Raw genomic sequence first — 12,656 nt, 5'->3', positions numbered from 1 at the left:
AGCTTGCTACAGAGTCCCGGCTTGAGAATGTAGCCAGGCCCCCATGTGTGTGTGAAGGCTCTCTCTCTCCTCCCCCCTCTCTTTCAAGACAGTGTTTCTCTGTGTCACCCTGGCTTTCCTGGAACTCACTGTAGACCAAGCTGGTCTCGAACTCAAGAGATCCTCCTGCCTCTGCCCTCTGAGTGCTGGGACTAAAGGCATGTGCCACTACTACCTTGGGGGGGGGGTATTAAAATATGTATATTCCCTCTGTTCTTGTACTCTGGAAAAATGGGATGGCGGGGTGCATTCAGATCTTGCCATGTAGCCCAAGCTGCCTTTAAACTTTGAGTATCTTCCTAAGGCAGGATAAGAAGGAGAAAATTATGGGACATGAAAAAGAAAGGCACACTTTACCCTGGATTCTGGCTGAAGCTTCTTGCCAGCTGAGACCCGAGAACAGCACAGACATTAACTGTGAGGCTGGAGAGGTGGCTCCGCAGTTAAGCGCCCACACCGGGTGACTCACGGCTGCCTGGAACTCCAGTTCATCCAGCTTTGGAGGGCACCTGTGCACATGTGCTGCCCATAAAACCGTGCAGGGACACACACAGATAAATCTCCAGACAAAATCCTGTTAGATGTAGTTATCTATCGTGGGCGCGTGAGTATCTGGGGGTGGGCACACGTGCCATGGCACATTACGCATGCATGGAGGGCAGAGAACAACTTTGTGGAACTGGTTTCCTCCCGCCATGTGGGTCCTAGGAGTTTAACTTTAGGCCACAGGCTTGGCAGTGAGTACCTTTTCCCTCTGAGCCGTCTCACTGGCAGAAGTTATCTCTAATAAGCCTCAACCCTGCTGCATACTGGCTCGTCCTGAAACTCTTTTCTGTTCTGAAGCCAATGACCTGATTATACCTGTGTGGAGGTCCGTGAAAGATTAAAGGAACCTATCAGGCTTCAGCGGCACTTACCTGGAGCTGTGTCTGGACCCCTGTGACCACTGATACTCCTGCCTCAGCACCCTGAGTTCTGGGATTACAGGTGTGAGTCACCATCCTTGGCTATCGATGATGGTGTTGGCAAAGAAGAAAAATCCAAGCCTGGCATGATGTGAACAAAAAATAGATGTCCATTGAGTGTCTTTGTTAAAAGTCCAAGAGGCTACTTTAGTGAGCAGTGTGAGGCGACCTGCAAAAACGGTTCACTGTTCTTTTGAGCAGAAGACCCGCAAAACTGTGCAAATCAAGAGGAGCAGACATCCTTGTCCAGGGTCCAGCCAGATTAGTGTAGTCCACACCCCTCACCAGGAGAACTCTTTGCAACAGATGGAAAACACATCAACTACTTACCTAGTGGTCAGCCATGAAATAATATACATGCAAGCAACATTATACAGAATCAGACGATTAAATATATATGTGTGTATATATGTAATAAAGAAAAAGAGGCTATAAATTTGAAAGAGAGCAAGGGGGATATGTGAAAGGGCTTGGAATGGAAGAGGGAACTGATGTAATTATATTATAATCTAAAAAAGTTATTTTTAAAAAGAGGGCCAAAGCCGAGCCTTTAATCACAGCACTTGAAGCAGAGGCAGGTAGGTAGGTGGATCTCTGATTTCCAGGCCAGGATTTGTTGCACAAAGAAACCCTGTCACAAAAAAACAAAATAAAACAAATAAGCAACAACAAAAAGGTAAAAGACTGTTGGTTATTAAAAAGCAAACTTCCCCCCAAATTCCTCAGATGTTTGACTTACTCTCTGCTCTGCAACACTCTAGGCTTTTTACATTTCCTGCTAATCGAATCCTTATCAATCCATTTTACCAAGGAGACGTGGAAGTTAGTCCAGTGTCTGGTCCAGGATAGATTCCAGGCCTGGGACAGAGCCTGCTTGTTCTTTAATGTCCTCCTAAAGAGCTGTGTCCCTTGAAAGCCTTCCCTGACCTCCCCGACAGGAAGTGACCTCCCAGACAGGAAGTGACTTTCCCAACAGGAGTGTCCCAGATACCTTTGAGTTACAGACTGTGAGCAGCTTAGGCTTAGCTTCCAGCAGGCCTCTCATTCTGCTTGAAGAATCATGCCCACCCTCAGCCCCTTTTTCTTCTGTGCACTTCAAGGGCTGAGAGGGCCAGCCTCCAAACAAGAGATGCACTTCATGGGAAGACTTAAACCAAGAGATCTCCGTCCCTGCCCAGCTGGAAGCCTGAGCATCTATTCCAACCCCAGCAGGTGTGGGAGGGCATTGGGACCAAGCACCAACCCATCCTGGATTCTACCAAATGATCCCTTCCCTGTGTCTCAGTTTCCTCCGTGTCAAATTGAGGAGCTTGGCTTGATGAGTCCTCTAGGTATGTGGGTCCTATAGGAGTGAGTCTTCCAGAAGTTTCTTTTCTCAGGGAAATGTTAGGGATACTGGATATGCAGAGGATCCCCACATTAAAGCTGCCTACTTTACTCCATTCGCCGATGGAGCATCTGTTAGGTGAAGGCAGTTTTTGAGACATAGGGTCACTTCAGAGAATAAGACAGCCACTGGCTTTGAACTTCAGGTAGTGGGGAGCCTGTAGCTTCCACCCACCAAGACTGCAGGAGTCACAGGCCCCCAAGAGCTCAGTGGAGAGGACTGAGGGCTTGGGAGAGTGAGAGATTTTGTTTCCCTTCCAGCTCTGCCCCCTTGGGGTGGGTGGCCTTAACCCTCTCCTTCTGGAATGTTCTCAATGTCTGTGTTCCTGCCAATTCATGTTTCAAACACCACCCTTCAGTAGGTGTGGTGTCACACACCTGTAGTTGAATCAACCACAGGAGGTGTGCCTGGGCTGCATAGTAAGTCCCTGTCTCTAAACAAACAAACAAACAAACAAATAAATACATAGTAAGTCCCTGTCTCTAAACAAACAAACAAACAAACAAATAAATACATAGTAAGTCCCTGTCTCTAAATAAATAAATAAGTAAATAAACAAACAAACAAATAAATAGAAATGAAGGTGCTAGGCATGGTAGCAGAGGCAGAGGCAGTAGGTTTAAGGCTAGCCTGGTCTATATAGAGTTCTAAGCCAGTCAGGTCTGCCTAGTGAGATCCTGTCCTAGAAAACAAAAACAAAAGCTTTAGCACAGTCTTCAGACCTTGATGTTACATACGCATACACCCAGCGCTCCGGAATCTAAGACCGAAGCATCTCTGTAAGTTTAAGGCTAGCCTGGGCTGCAATGTGAGACCCTGATAACCCTTGGCAGGAGCTGAATCTGCTGGCATCTTGTTTTCTGCCTGCAAAGCTTTGGGAAATAAACGTTGTTTAAGGTAGCCAGGTTACAGTATTGTGTTGGTATGAGAGCACTGTCTGACAGGGGTCAGGGTGTGTGTCCCACTGGCCCGGGAGTCCATCCCACTCCCAGGAAAGCCTTGCAGGATCATTTATGGTTAAATATTACCCCATACCCCTCCCTGCCTGCCACTTCCTCTCCTTTCTGAAGATCAAGCCATAAACACCTCCCTTTCCCCTTCCTCTGGGGCTGTGGTCTCCCAGGAGGAGGCACTCATGTGCACTGTCCACCCTCTACTGGAAGCCGCTGGTCTAGGAGGTCCACGGAGTCTAACTCTAGTTAGAGCTACAGGCCGAAGTAGGGACACTAGGCCCTAGCCTCCCCCATAGGTGTTTTGGGGGTGACATCATGCCCGAACCTCCTCCAGATTGTTCCTCTGTGGAGTTCACAGACTGGCTTAATGAGCCCCTCGGGTGCCTGCCTCAAGCCAGCGGCCCTACCTGATGTCTGGGAAACAAAAGTAATTCCAGGAAATGGGTAGCCTCCTTGTACCGGCCTGCTCCATTTCAGACTCTGTCCCCAGGGCTCTCAGAAGCAAGGTGACAGGGTCTGGCTGTCAGGTCCAATTTCACCTGCCCAGACAGACAGTTTTAATGATGAACACATATCAGCGATCCTAGAATCCAGATTCAATGCAAGTCTCAGAAGAGGGAATGCATCTAGCCTGGCATTACTTTATAATAAGGGAAGGGCTTTCTCCTCATCCCAATTCCTTCCCTTCAAACAGCTCTGAAAACTAGGACTGATTTGATCATCCCCAGCAAAAGGATGAGCACACGGAAGCCACAGCTGTTAACCTGGTGGGCAGAGCACCAGTGCTCAGTCGGCTCTTTCAATTCTTAAGATCCAGGCTGGCTTCAAGAGCAGTTTTACTCTGGCCATTACAGACATCACTAATCAATCACGGTACGACAGACACTACTAATCAATTGCAGCCTCTTTTATTTTTATTTATTTTACTTATTCATTAAGGGACAGTGTCTCTTATAGCCCAGGCTAGACCCGAACTCTCTGTGTAGCCATACATAGCCTTGAATTTCTGGTCCTCTTGCCTCTATTTCGAACGTGCTGGGATTGTAGGCATCCTTGATTCTACCCAGATTTGGCATTTTTAAAAAATATATATAAACTTGGAGCCAGGCACAGTGGCACATGCCTGTAATCTCAGCACTCTGGGAGGCAGAGGCAGGTGGATCTCAGTTCAAAGCCAGCCTCATCTACAACATGAGTCCAGGATAGCCAAGGCTACACAAAGAAACCCTGTTTCAAAAAACCAAAGATAAAATAAAATTAACTTGGACATAAGGATTCTTTTGAAGTTTTTATTTTGGGCACTTGAGAGATGGCTCAGTGGTTAGGAGCACTGGCTGGTCTTCCAGAAGACCCAGGTGCAATTTCTAACACCCACATGGCTTCTTACAAATATCTGTAACTCCAGTTCCAAGGTATCCAATATCCTCTTTTGGCCTCTGGGGACAGAGGCCATATATGTAGCACATATATGATCATCTATGTAGTATACAGACATACATGCAGGCAAAACACCCATACACATAAAATTAAGTTTAAAAGAATTTAAATTCTTCTTCTGCATTATTGCTGAGACAGCATCTTGTTTAACACGGGCAGCCCTGCAACTCCCTGTAGACCAGGCCGGCCTCTAACTCAGACTCCCGCCTAGCTCTGCTTCCGAGAGCTGGAATTTAAAGATGTGCGCCCCACGCCAGCTCTGATTGCTTACGCCTGCAGCCGTGCCTCCCACAGCGGTCTCAGAGAGTTTGGAGCGGTCATATTGTCTCAGTTCCTCGGTCAAGCCTCGGAACTTTTTTTATTTTTAGGATTTTTAGTTTTTACTGTGCAACCCAGGTTGGCCCCAAACCCATGGGTGATCCTCCTGCCTCTGCTTCTCTAGCGCAGGCACCACACCAAGCACACCCAGTCCCCAGCCGGGGAATTTGCTCCATCCTACCTACATCCTTCATAGATAAGGAAAGCAAAGTTCAGAGAAGGTGAGTCACCACCTCTAAGCTACACAGCTCCAGTGTGGACTGTGAACCTGGGCTCCCCTAGGGATTACGGGGGCTCCTTCATGCACCCCTATCCCACTTTCCTCCAGGTTCTTTCCCTGTCAGCCTGCCAGTCCTCCCCAGGATACCGTTTTGCTGTCTCTCCTGTCTACCCTCCACGATCCTTCCTGCAGAGAAATGGCTCAACCGGAAGGCAGCTCATGTTAGGAAGTTCCAGCCACGTGAGCAAGCCACAGCCAGGGATTCTGGGCAGCCCAAGGCTTTAGGAGAAACTGAAACTGGGTGTGCTGGGGGCGGAGTGGTCACTGGGGGTTTAAAGAGCCACCACTTCCTTGGGCCTCCAGAGGGCACTGGGAAGGGACAGCCGCTGAGGGGACACCCAGGACCGGATTGAACCTCTCTGTTCCCCACCTAAGCCATGCAACTCTGTGGGAGTGGCGCGCTGCTGACTGGGACAGTGAGTACAGGGGACTAGGAAAGAAACTAAGGGTCTCAGGCCCCCGACAAGGGAGAATGCAGTGAGGAGCTCTGGTCCCAGCTCCACAACATGGTCTGTGTGACCTGGGGCTGGGCTCCGCACCCCCATCTCTGGGTTCAGTTCCTCCTGGGCGTTGGAACGAAGCCTTCCCAGCTCTCACACTGCAGGGCAGCCGCCAGCTTTGAACTGGGACTCTGCATACCTACTTACTCTTGATCCATTTGTTCTTAACTTGCTGCCTTTTCCAGACCCTTCTCTTTTCTCCTCAGTCCCTCAAATAATAGCTTCCTCGTCTTCTCACCAACTCTTTCCCCAGCCTCTATTCTGGTCCTCCGGGGTCTGCAGTTTGTTCTGGGGAGAAGGTAGCTACAACCGAAGCAACATGCAGAGTTCTCAGCAGAGTGGCTGGGGTCTTGCTTGAGGCAGAGAGACAGAGACAGGGTCCAGCTCTGGGCATTTGGCTTCAAGGTTCCACTTAAGTTTAGTGGTCCCTAAGGTTAGAAAGCCCAGAGCCACCAGCTACAGTCCCCGCTCTGTCAGATGGACTTTCCGTTAATTCTAGGCAGCTGCTGCACTTCAGTGTGAGCGTGTAGCTTTGCTGACCTCTTTCTTCTAAGCCAGGCAAATGCTCTTCCACTAAGCTACATTCCTACTTTCTTTGAGAAAAGATCTCATGTGTCCCATGCTGGCCTCAAGCTCACTATGTAGCCAAGCCTGGCCTTGAACTAATCATTCCATTGGGATTACAGACAGGCATCACCACATCTGGCCACTTTGCCTGTTTTCTTTTTGTTCTTCTCTTCCTCCTTCTCTTTCTTTTTATCCTCCTCCTCTTTCTCTTCCTCCTCCTCTTCTTCTTCCCACTTCTGTGTCTTCCTAGCTTAGTGCCTGGTACACAGTAGGTGCTTGACAAATGTTCGTTGAAGAGATGAGGGGATAGCATAGTCAATGCAATACTTGACTCGTAAGCGTGAAGACTTGAGCTTGGTCCCTAGCATCCACTTAAAAAGCTTGCTGGGGTGTCAAGCGCTGTAATCCCAGCACTGGGGAAGAAGAGGCAAGCAAACCTCTACTTGCTGGCCAGGCAGCCTAGCCTTATTGGTGAGCCCAGGCCAATGAGAGACTATGTCTCAAAAAATAAGGTGGGCGCTGGAGAGATGGTTCATCAGTGTGGAACATTTACTGTTCTTGGAGAGGATGTGAGTTTGGTCCTCAGCATCTTCATGGGTCAGCTCACAACCAAACCACCCGTAACTCCAGCTCCAGGGGATTTAACACCCTCTTCCGGTCTCCAAGGGTACTTATGCTCTCATGTACATACATGTCAACACACACATGATTTTACAATTTTTAAATAAGGTGGATGGCTTCTGTTCATGAATGATAACTAAGGTTGTCTTTTTAGCATGTATACACGTGTCTGTGTGTAGACACAGACACATCACACACAACACACACAATACACACACCTCACCATACACACAACATACAACACACAGCACACACACAGCACGTACGCAACACACACAACATCCACACAACACAGACAGCACACACACAATATATACACAATACACACAACATACACAATACGCACAACACACACAATACATACATAACACACAAAACACACACACCACACACACATGTATAAACACATGAAAAGTTAAATGTTCTTTCCGTAAGTGAATACCGGCACTTTGAGATCGAGTTGGGCATGCGTACATGGAGGGTGAACCATGACCCCAGAACCCTCTGCCTCGTGCTCATAGGACCCTGAGGAGTCTCAGAAGCAGCTGAAGAAGAAGCAGAAGAACAGGCTGGCTGCCCAGCGCAGCCGGCAGAAGCACACGGACAAGGCGGACGCTCTGCACCAGGTAGGGATCCTGTTCAAAGGCTGAGTAACTTAGAGAGAAAAGAGTTCTTCTCCTTCTCTTTAAAGTTTATTTTCTTTTATGTATGGGTATTGGAGTTTTGCCTGCATAAAAGTCAGTCCTCAACATGTGTGCCATGCTCACAGAGGCCAGGAGAGGGCAGTAGATCCCCCGGGACTAGAGTTACAGATGGTTGTGAGGCCCCATGGAGGTGCTAGGAATGGAGCCTGGTTTCCGTGGAGGAGCAGCCAGTTCTCTTAACCAGCAAGCCATCTCTCTAGACCCAGAAAAGCGTTTCATTTAGCTCATGGTTCTGGAGCTGGGAAGTCCAGAGCACGATCCAGCATCTGCCCAGCCCCTAGAGAGGACCTCTTGGGGAGGTGTGGCAAAGTGAGGACATGACGTGGTGAGGAAGGAGAATGCCAGAAACACAACCCACTAACTCATGAGTGGATCGGTCCACCCTTCATGGTGGCCTTCATTTCATACTTCAGCCATTCCCTACATTGTCCACACTGTTCCCTTGAATCCGTTAACTCATGAGCAGATTAGTCATCCTTCACGGTAGCCTTCTCCTACATCCTCCACATTGCTTCTCTCCTGAGACTCCAGGTCCCAGGAGGGCAGGGAACTGTCCCATTCCATTCTGCTTCCCATCATCTACAACAGGGCCTGGCAGGAAACAAGAGGCCCCACAGTTTACTGTAGATCACATGACAGCATCAGGATAAAGAGCCTGGAAGCACACGTGAGGGAGGACACGTTCATTACCACGCCTAGTTTTCTGTGCTGCCAGAGTTTGATCTCAGGACTTCATCTAAGCCAGGGGAACCCTCTACCAACTGAGCTATGTCCCTAGCTAAAATGCTTTAAAATATTCCTTCTGGGGCTGCAGAGAGGGCTCGGCAGGTAATGGCACATGCTGCCAAGACCGAAGACCTGAGTTCAACCTCTAAGGTTCACACAGTGGAAGAAGAAAACAGATTCCCAAAAATTGTCCTCTAATCTCCACACTTGCACTGTGGTGTGGATGTGCCCACATCCATATGCATACACTAGACACACACATCCATAAAATATACTCTAGATTTCTGTAAAGGAAAAAGAAATGGCCTTTCCAACTGCAGAAACTACTGTGAAAATGGAGCAGCTGATGGCCTGAGGCTCTTCAGAAGCAAGGCCATGGCCTACACCACATTTTATGCAGCATGCCCTTGAAACATCTTATTATTTTTGTTTTGTTTTGTTCTTTATTTTGTTTTGTTTTGGTTTTTCAAGACAGGGTTTCTCTGTGTAGCCCTGGCTGTCCTGGACTCACTTTGTAGACCAGGCTGGCTTCCAGCTCACAGAGATCTGCCTGCCTCTGCCTCCCGAGTGCTGGGATTAAAAGGCGTGTGCCACCACTGCCCAGCTAAAACTTCTCCTTTTAAAGTGTCTCACAAAAGGGCCTGAAAGAAGTTATTTGAGCTATTGAGACTTACAAGATGTGGAAATAAAATTCTCTTGACATCTCCATCATTACTGTTGCCATAAATGGTATTCAGAAGTACTAGGGTGGAGCAGAGGGAAATGAGGTGCCTCAGAGGGTAAACAGCCTAATCCCCAGAGTTCACACGGTGAAAGGAAAGGGGTTACTCATTATCTTCTGATCATCAGCGTGCCACTACCCGCAAAACGTTAAAAAAGAAAAGAAAGTAAGAAAGAAAGAAAAGAAAATAGAAGCACAATCCTTGCATGGTGGCAATGCCCAGATAGGCTCTACTCCAAGAGGATCGATAGCCTTACAAAGAGGAGACATGGGTGGGCATGTTGGCATGTGCATGTAATTCTAAGGTTTAGAAGCTAGAGTCTGGAAGATCAGGAGTTCAAGGCCAGCCTGGACTACCTACAACTCTCTCAAAAAACAAAACAAAATTGCATGTTGATGACTGGTCTGTGGGTTTTCAGAACCCAAAACTCAGCAGAACAGAGCTTGGAAAATGCTGACTCAGGGGAACCCACCAACTTAGGCAGCAGTACCCTGAATCCCTTATAGTGTCTTATTGGTGCCTTCTGGGGACCCGGAGGCTGAGCCCTGCCGGGTCCAGTGAAGCAGACTCAGTGTATCCAGGGAAAGAACGACATTGAAATTGTCCTTTAAAGCCATATAGAGAGCATCGTGGCGTCAGGGTTCAAAGTGTCCTGGCAGAGCAGACAGCAGTTGTGTGAAAGAAGCAGAATCCAGGGGCAGGAAAGGAAGTAAGAGAGAGGCTTTGAGTCCCCCACAATGCATTCAGATCCCAGAGCCCTGGGAACCTTTAATGGTGACAATCTACAATTGCTGGCACAGGAGGACATGGTGGTACATGCCTGTAATTCCAAAATTTGGGACACTGAGGCAAGGAGGGAGGGCTACAGCAAGTTCAAGGCTAGCCTGGGCTATAGAGTAAGACCATGTCTCAAAAAAAAAAAACTGAATATGGGGATGCTTTAGTGGGTAGGAGCATTTGCTGTGCAAGCCTGAGGACCTGATTTCCAATCTTTAACAGTGAGTTTAAAATGCCACAACCGGGCGTGGTGGTGCACACCTGTAATCACAGTACTTGGGGAGGCAGAGGCAGGTGGATCTCTGTGAGTGTGAGGCCGGCCTGGTCTACAAATTGAGTCCAGGCCAGCCCAAGGCTACACAGAGAAACCCTCTCTCTCTCTCTCTCTCTCTCTCTCTCTCTCTCACACACACACACACACACACACACACACACACACAAAAGCAACACCACCACCAAAATGCTGGGTGTGGCCACCTTGCCTGTAACTGCAGCATTAGAGGCAGAAACAAGCACATCCCAGGAGCTTGTTGGCCAAAATCTCCAGCTCCAGGTTTAGTGAGAGATCCAGGCTCAAGGAAATATAAGTCAGAGAGCAAGAGGAAGAAACCCAAAATCTTTACTTCTGTCTTATTTGTTTACACTGCCCCTCCCCAACCAAACAAAGATGCAGTCCAAATCCATCAAACAAAATAAAGTCACTGAATGGACGGGTGAAGTGATGGGGTGGGGGTGGGGAGGAGAAGGCAGCTAGAAGCCATCTGTAGATCCTGGGTGAGAAGTGGCATTTCTCAGAGGAGCCACAGCAGGCAGCTCTGTGGAGATACTGGGTAAGGGAACATGATGAGTCCGCCAGAGAGGAGCCCAGAGGTTCTGTCTGGACATTCTTTTTTTTTTTTTTTTCTCCACAGTGTATTTATTTTATTTTTTTTAACTTTTATTAGTTACACTTTATTCATTTTGTATCCCCCCATAAGCCCCTCCCCTCCCGGTCCCCCCTCCTCCCCTTTCTGCATGCATGCCCCTCCCCAAGTCCACTGATAGGGGAGGTCCTCCTCTCCTTCTTTCTGATCTTAGTCTATCAATTCTCATCAGAAGTGGCTGCATTGTCAGGGTTCTAGGTTATCTCCACGGATAGTCCTTGGTTGGAGTATGAGTCTCTGGGAAGTTCCCTGTGTTCAAATTTTCTTGTTCTGTTGCTCTCCTTGTGGAGCTGTCTGGACATTCTTGTCCTATAGCAGTGAGTACCGTGCACAGGATCTTGATACTGACATCTCTCTCTCTGCCACTTGCTTCTCTCCCAGCAGCACGAGTCCTTGGAGAAACAAAACCATACCCTGCGGAAGGAGATCCAGGCCTTGCAAGCTGAGCTGGCACGGTGGAGCCAGAGGCTGCTTCTGCATGAACGCCTGTGCAGAGTGGACTGTAGTCCCTGCCCTGCTCTGCTGCCCTCTGGAAGCCCAGTCCAGGCCAAGCCTGCCCCCCATGGATACCACGACAGCCAGGAACAGCTGGACCAATTCCAGACTCCTGGCTCCTCTCCCCCGGCCCAGCAACTCTCTCCTGGTCCACACTATCATGAGTCTCCTGGCCTCCTCCCTCCCCCGCTGCCCTCACTGTCCTTTGACCCTCTCATGGCGAGGACACCTCTAGCCCAGCTATCCCCCAGCCCCATCCTGCCTGCGTCACCCTCTGGCTCCAGCCTGCTAGGGTCTTTCTCTAAGCTTAATTCCCTTTTACCGTGCCCCACAGACCAGCTGGTCCCTCCACAGCCCCTTGGGCTAGAGCAGCCCACCAGCAGGAGGCTGGCGTCTTTCGACTCTCCAGCTGCTCTGGGACCAGAGTGTCCCCAGAACAGAGAGCACTTGCCTGCGCTGTCTGGCTCCTTAGCACACTGGCAGAAGCTGCCGGTGGCCTCTAGCCCACATTCCTTTATGGCCTTTCCATTGCTCTCGTCTGCAAAAGTCCATTTCTAGTCTGTGTAGATGGGGGGTGGGGGGATAGCTTCCCTGGGATCCTGAGGCAGCCTGAGCACCCTGGCAGCTCCCTCCACTTCTACTCTTCTTGTGTGTCAACTGCTATGGACTGTGCAAAGCCATCCTCTCCCTCGGCAGAGGAAAGGATGGTGAGAGGGCCAAGTGCAGGGGCCTGGAACCTGTCTGCAACCTCACCTGTGTCCTCCTTGGTAGCATTCCTGGCCCTGCACAGTACCCGCACACTAACCTCGGCCTCTCCATGGCTCTGGGGTCTGGGGCCATGACAGCTGGGAGAGCAGGTGGGAGCTCTGCAGGGCTATCATCTCCGAAAGGGAAAGGGCGGTCATTCCCGCTCAGCCCCCCAGAGTGCCTCGTCCTCATCACCAGCTGAGACAGTGTGTCAGAAGTGAACTCACTCCCGGATCAGAACACACATCCCGGTGTGTGACAGTAAATAAAGTGTTTTCCTTTTTGTTTTGCTGTGTTGTTGAAGACTGGTTTACACTCTGTTGGCACACACACACACACACACACACACACAAGCTGGGTACAGTGGTTCATTCCTTTCATCCCAGCACCCGGTGAGCTTCAGGATAGTCTGGTCTACACAGTGAGTTTCAAGACATCCAGGGCTGTGTGGAGAGACTGTCTCAAAAAACAAAACCAAAAAGACCCCACTAAAAG

At 49.2% G+C, this 12,656-nt stretch overlaps 1 protein-coding gene and 1 long non-coding RNA gene across 5 annotated transcripts; one reads left to right on the top strand and one right to left on the bottom strand.

Moving 5' to 3' along the window:
• Positions 1–303: 303 nt before the first annotated feature.
• LOC129684681 (uncharacterized) lies at positions 304–1,921 on the bottom strand. Of its 2 annotated transcripts, none has more exons than XR_008721380.1 (3): positions 1,744–1,921; positions 957–1,635; positions 304–561 (listed from the first exon to the last, which is right to left on the bottom strand). It is a non-coding gene; the product is annotated as an uncharacterized LOC129684681 (long non-coding RNA). The 2 variants fall into 2 exon arrangements; XR_008721379.1 differs by having other exon boundaries at positions 306–548.
• A 3,451-nt stretch (positions 1,922–5,372) lies between these two features.
• On the top strand, positions 5,373–12,444 carry Batf2 (basic leucine zipper ATF-like transcription factor 2). Of its 3 annotated transcripts, none has more exons than XM_055617889.1 (3): positions 5,373–5,559; positions 7,589–7,693; positions 11,301–12,444. In XM_055617889.1, the coding sequence occupies exons 1-3, from the start codon at positions 5,401–5,403 to the stop codon at positions 11,970–11,972; spliced, it is 936 nt and encodes a 311-aa protein (XP_055473864.1). In that variant the 5' UTR covers positions 5,373–5,400; the 3' UTR covers positions 11,973–12,444. The 3 variants fall into 3 exon arrangements, with proteins under 3 accessions (XP_055473864.1, XP_055473866.1, XP_055473865.1); XM_055617891.1 differs by having other exon boundaries at positions 5,504–5,795; positions 11,304–12,444; XM_055617890.1 differs by having other exon boundaries at positions 5,504–5,795.
• Positions 12,445–12,656: the final 212 nt, after the last annotated feature.

The sequence above is a fragment of the Psammomys obesus genome, unplaced genomic scaffold (genome assembly GCF_907164565.1).
Source record: "Psammomys obesus unplaced genomic scaffold, mPsaObe1.curated_primary_1811, whole genome shotgun sequence".
NCBI classification, from domain to species: domain Eukaryota; kingdom Metazoa; phylum Chordata; class Mammalia; order Rodentia; family Muridae; genus Psammomys; species Psammomys obesus.
Note: the sequence above shows the minus strand (reverse complement) of the source record. Positions and strands in the feature narration are given on the sequence as shown.

Bases quoted from the DNA above. Each gene is read 5' to 3' on its own strand.
- Batf2 (XM_055617889.1), top strand. From the start codon at position 5,401: ATGCACCCCTATCCCACTTTCCTCCAGGTTCTTTCCCTGTCAGCCTGC. The intron at 5,560-7,588 runs GTGAGCAAGCCA...TCGTGCTCATAG, and splicing joins TGTTAGGAAGTTCCAGCCAC to GACCCTGAGGAGTCTCAGAA. The intron at 7,694-11,300 runs GTAGGGATCCTG...CTTCTCTCCCAG, and splicing joins AGGCGGACGCTCTGCACCAG to CAGCACGAGTCCTTGGAGAA.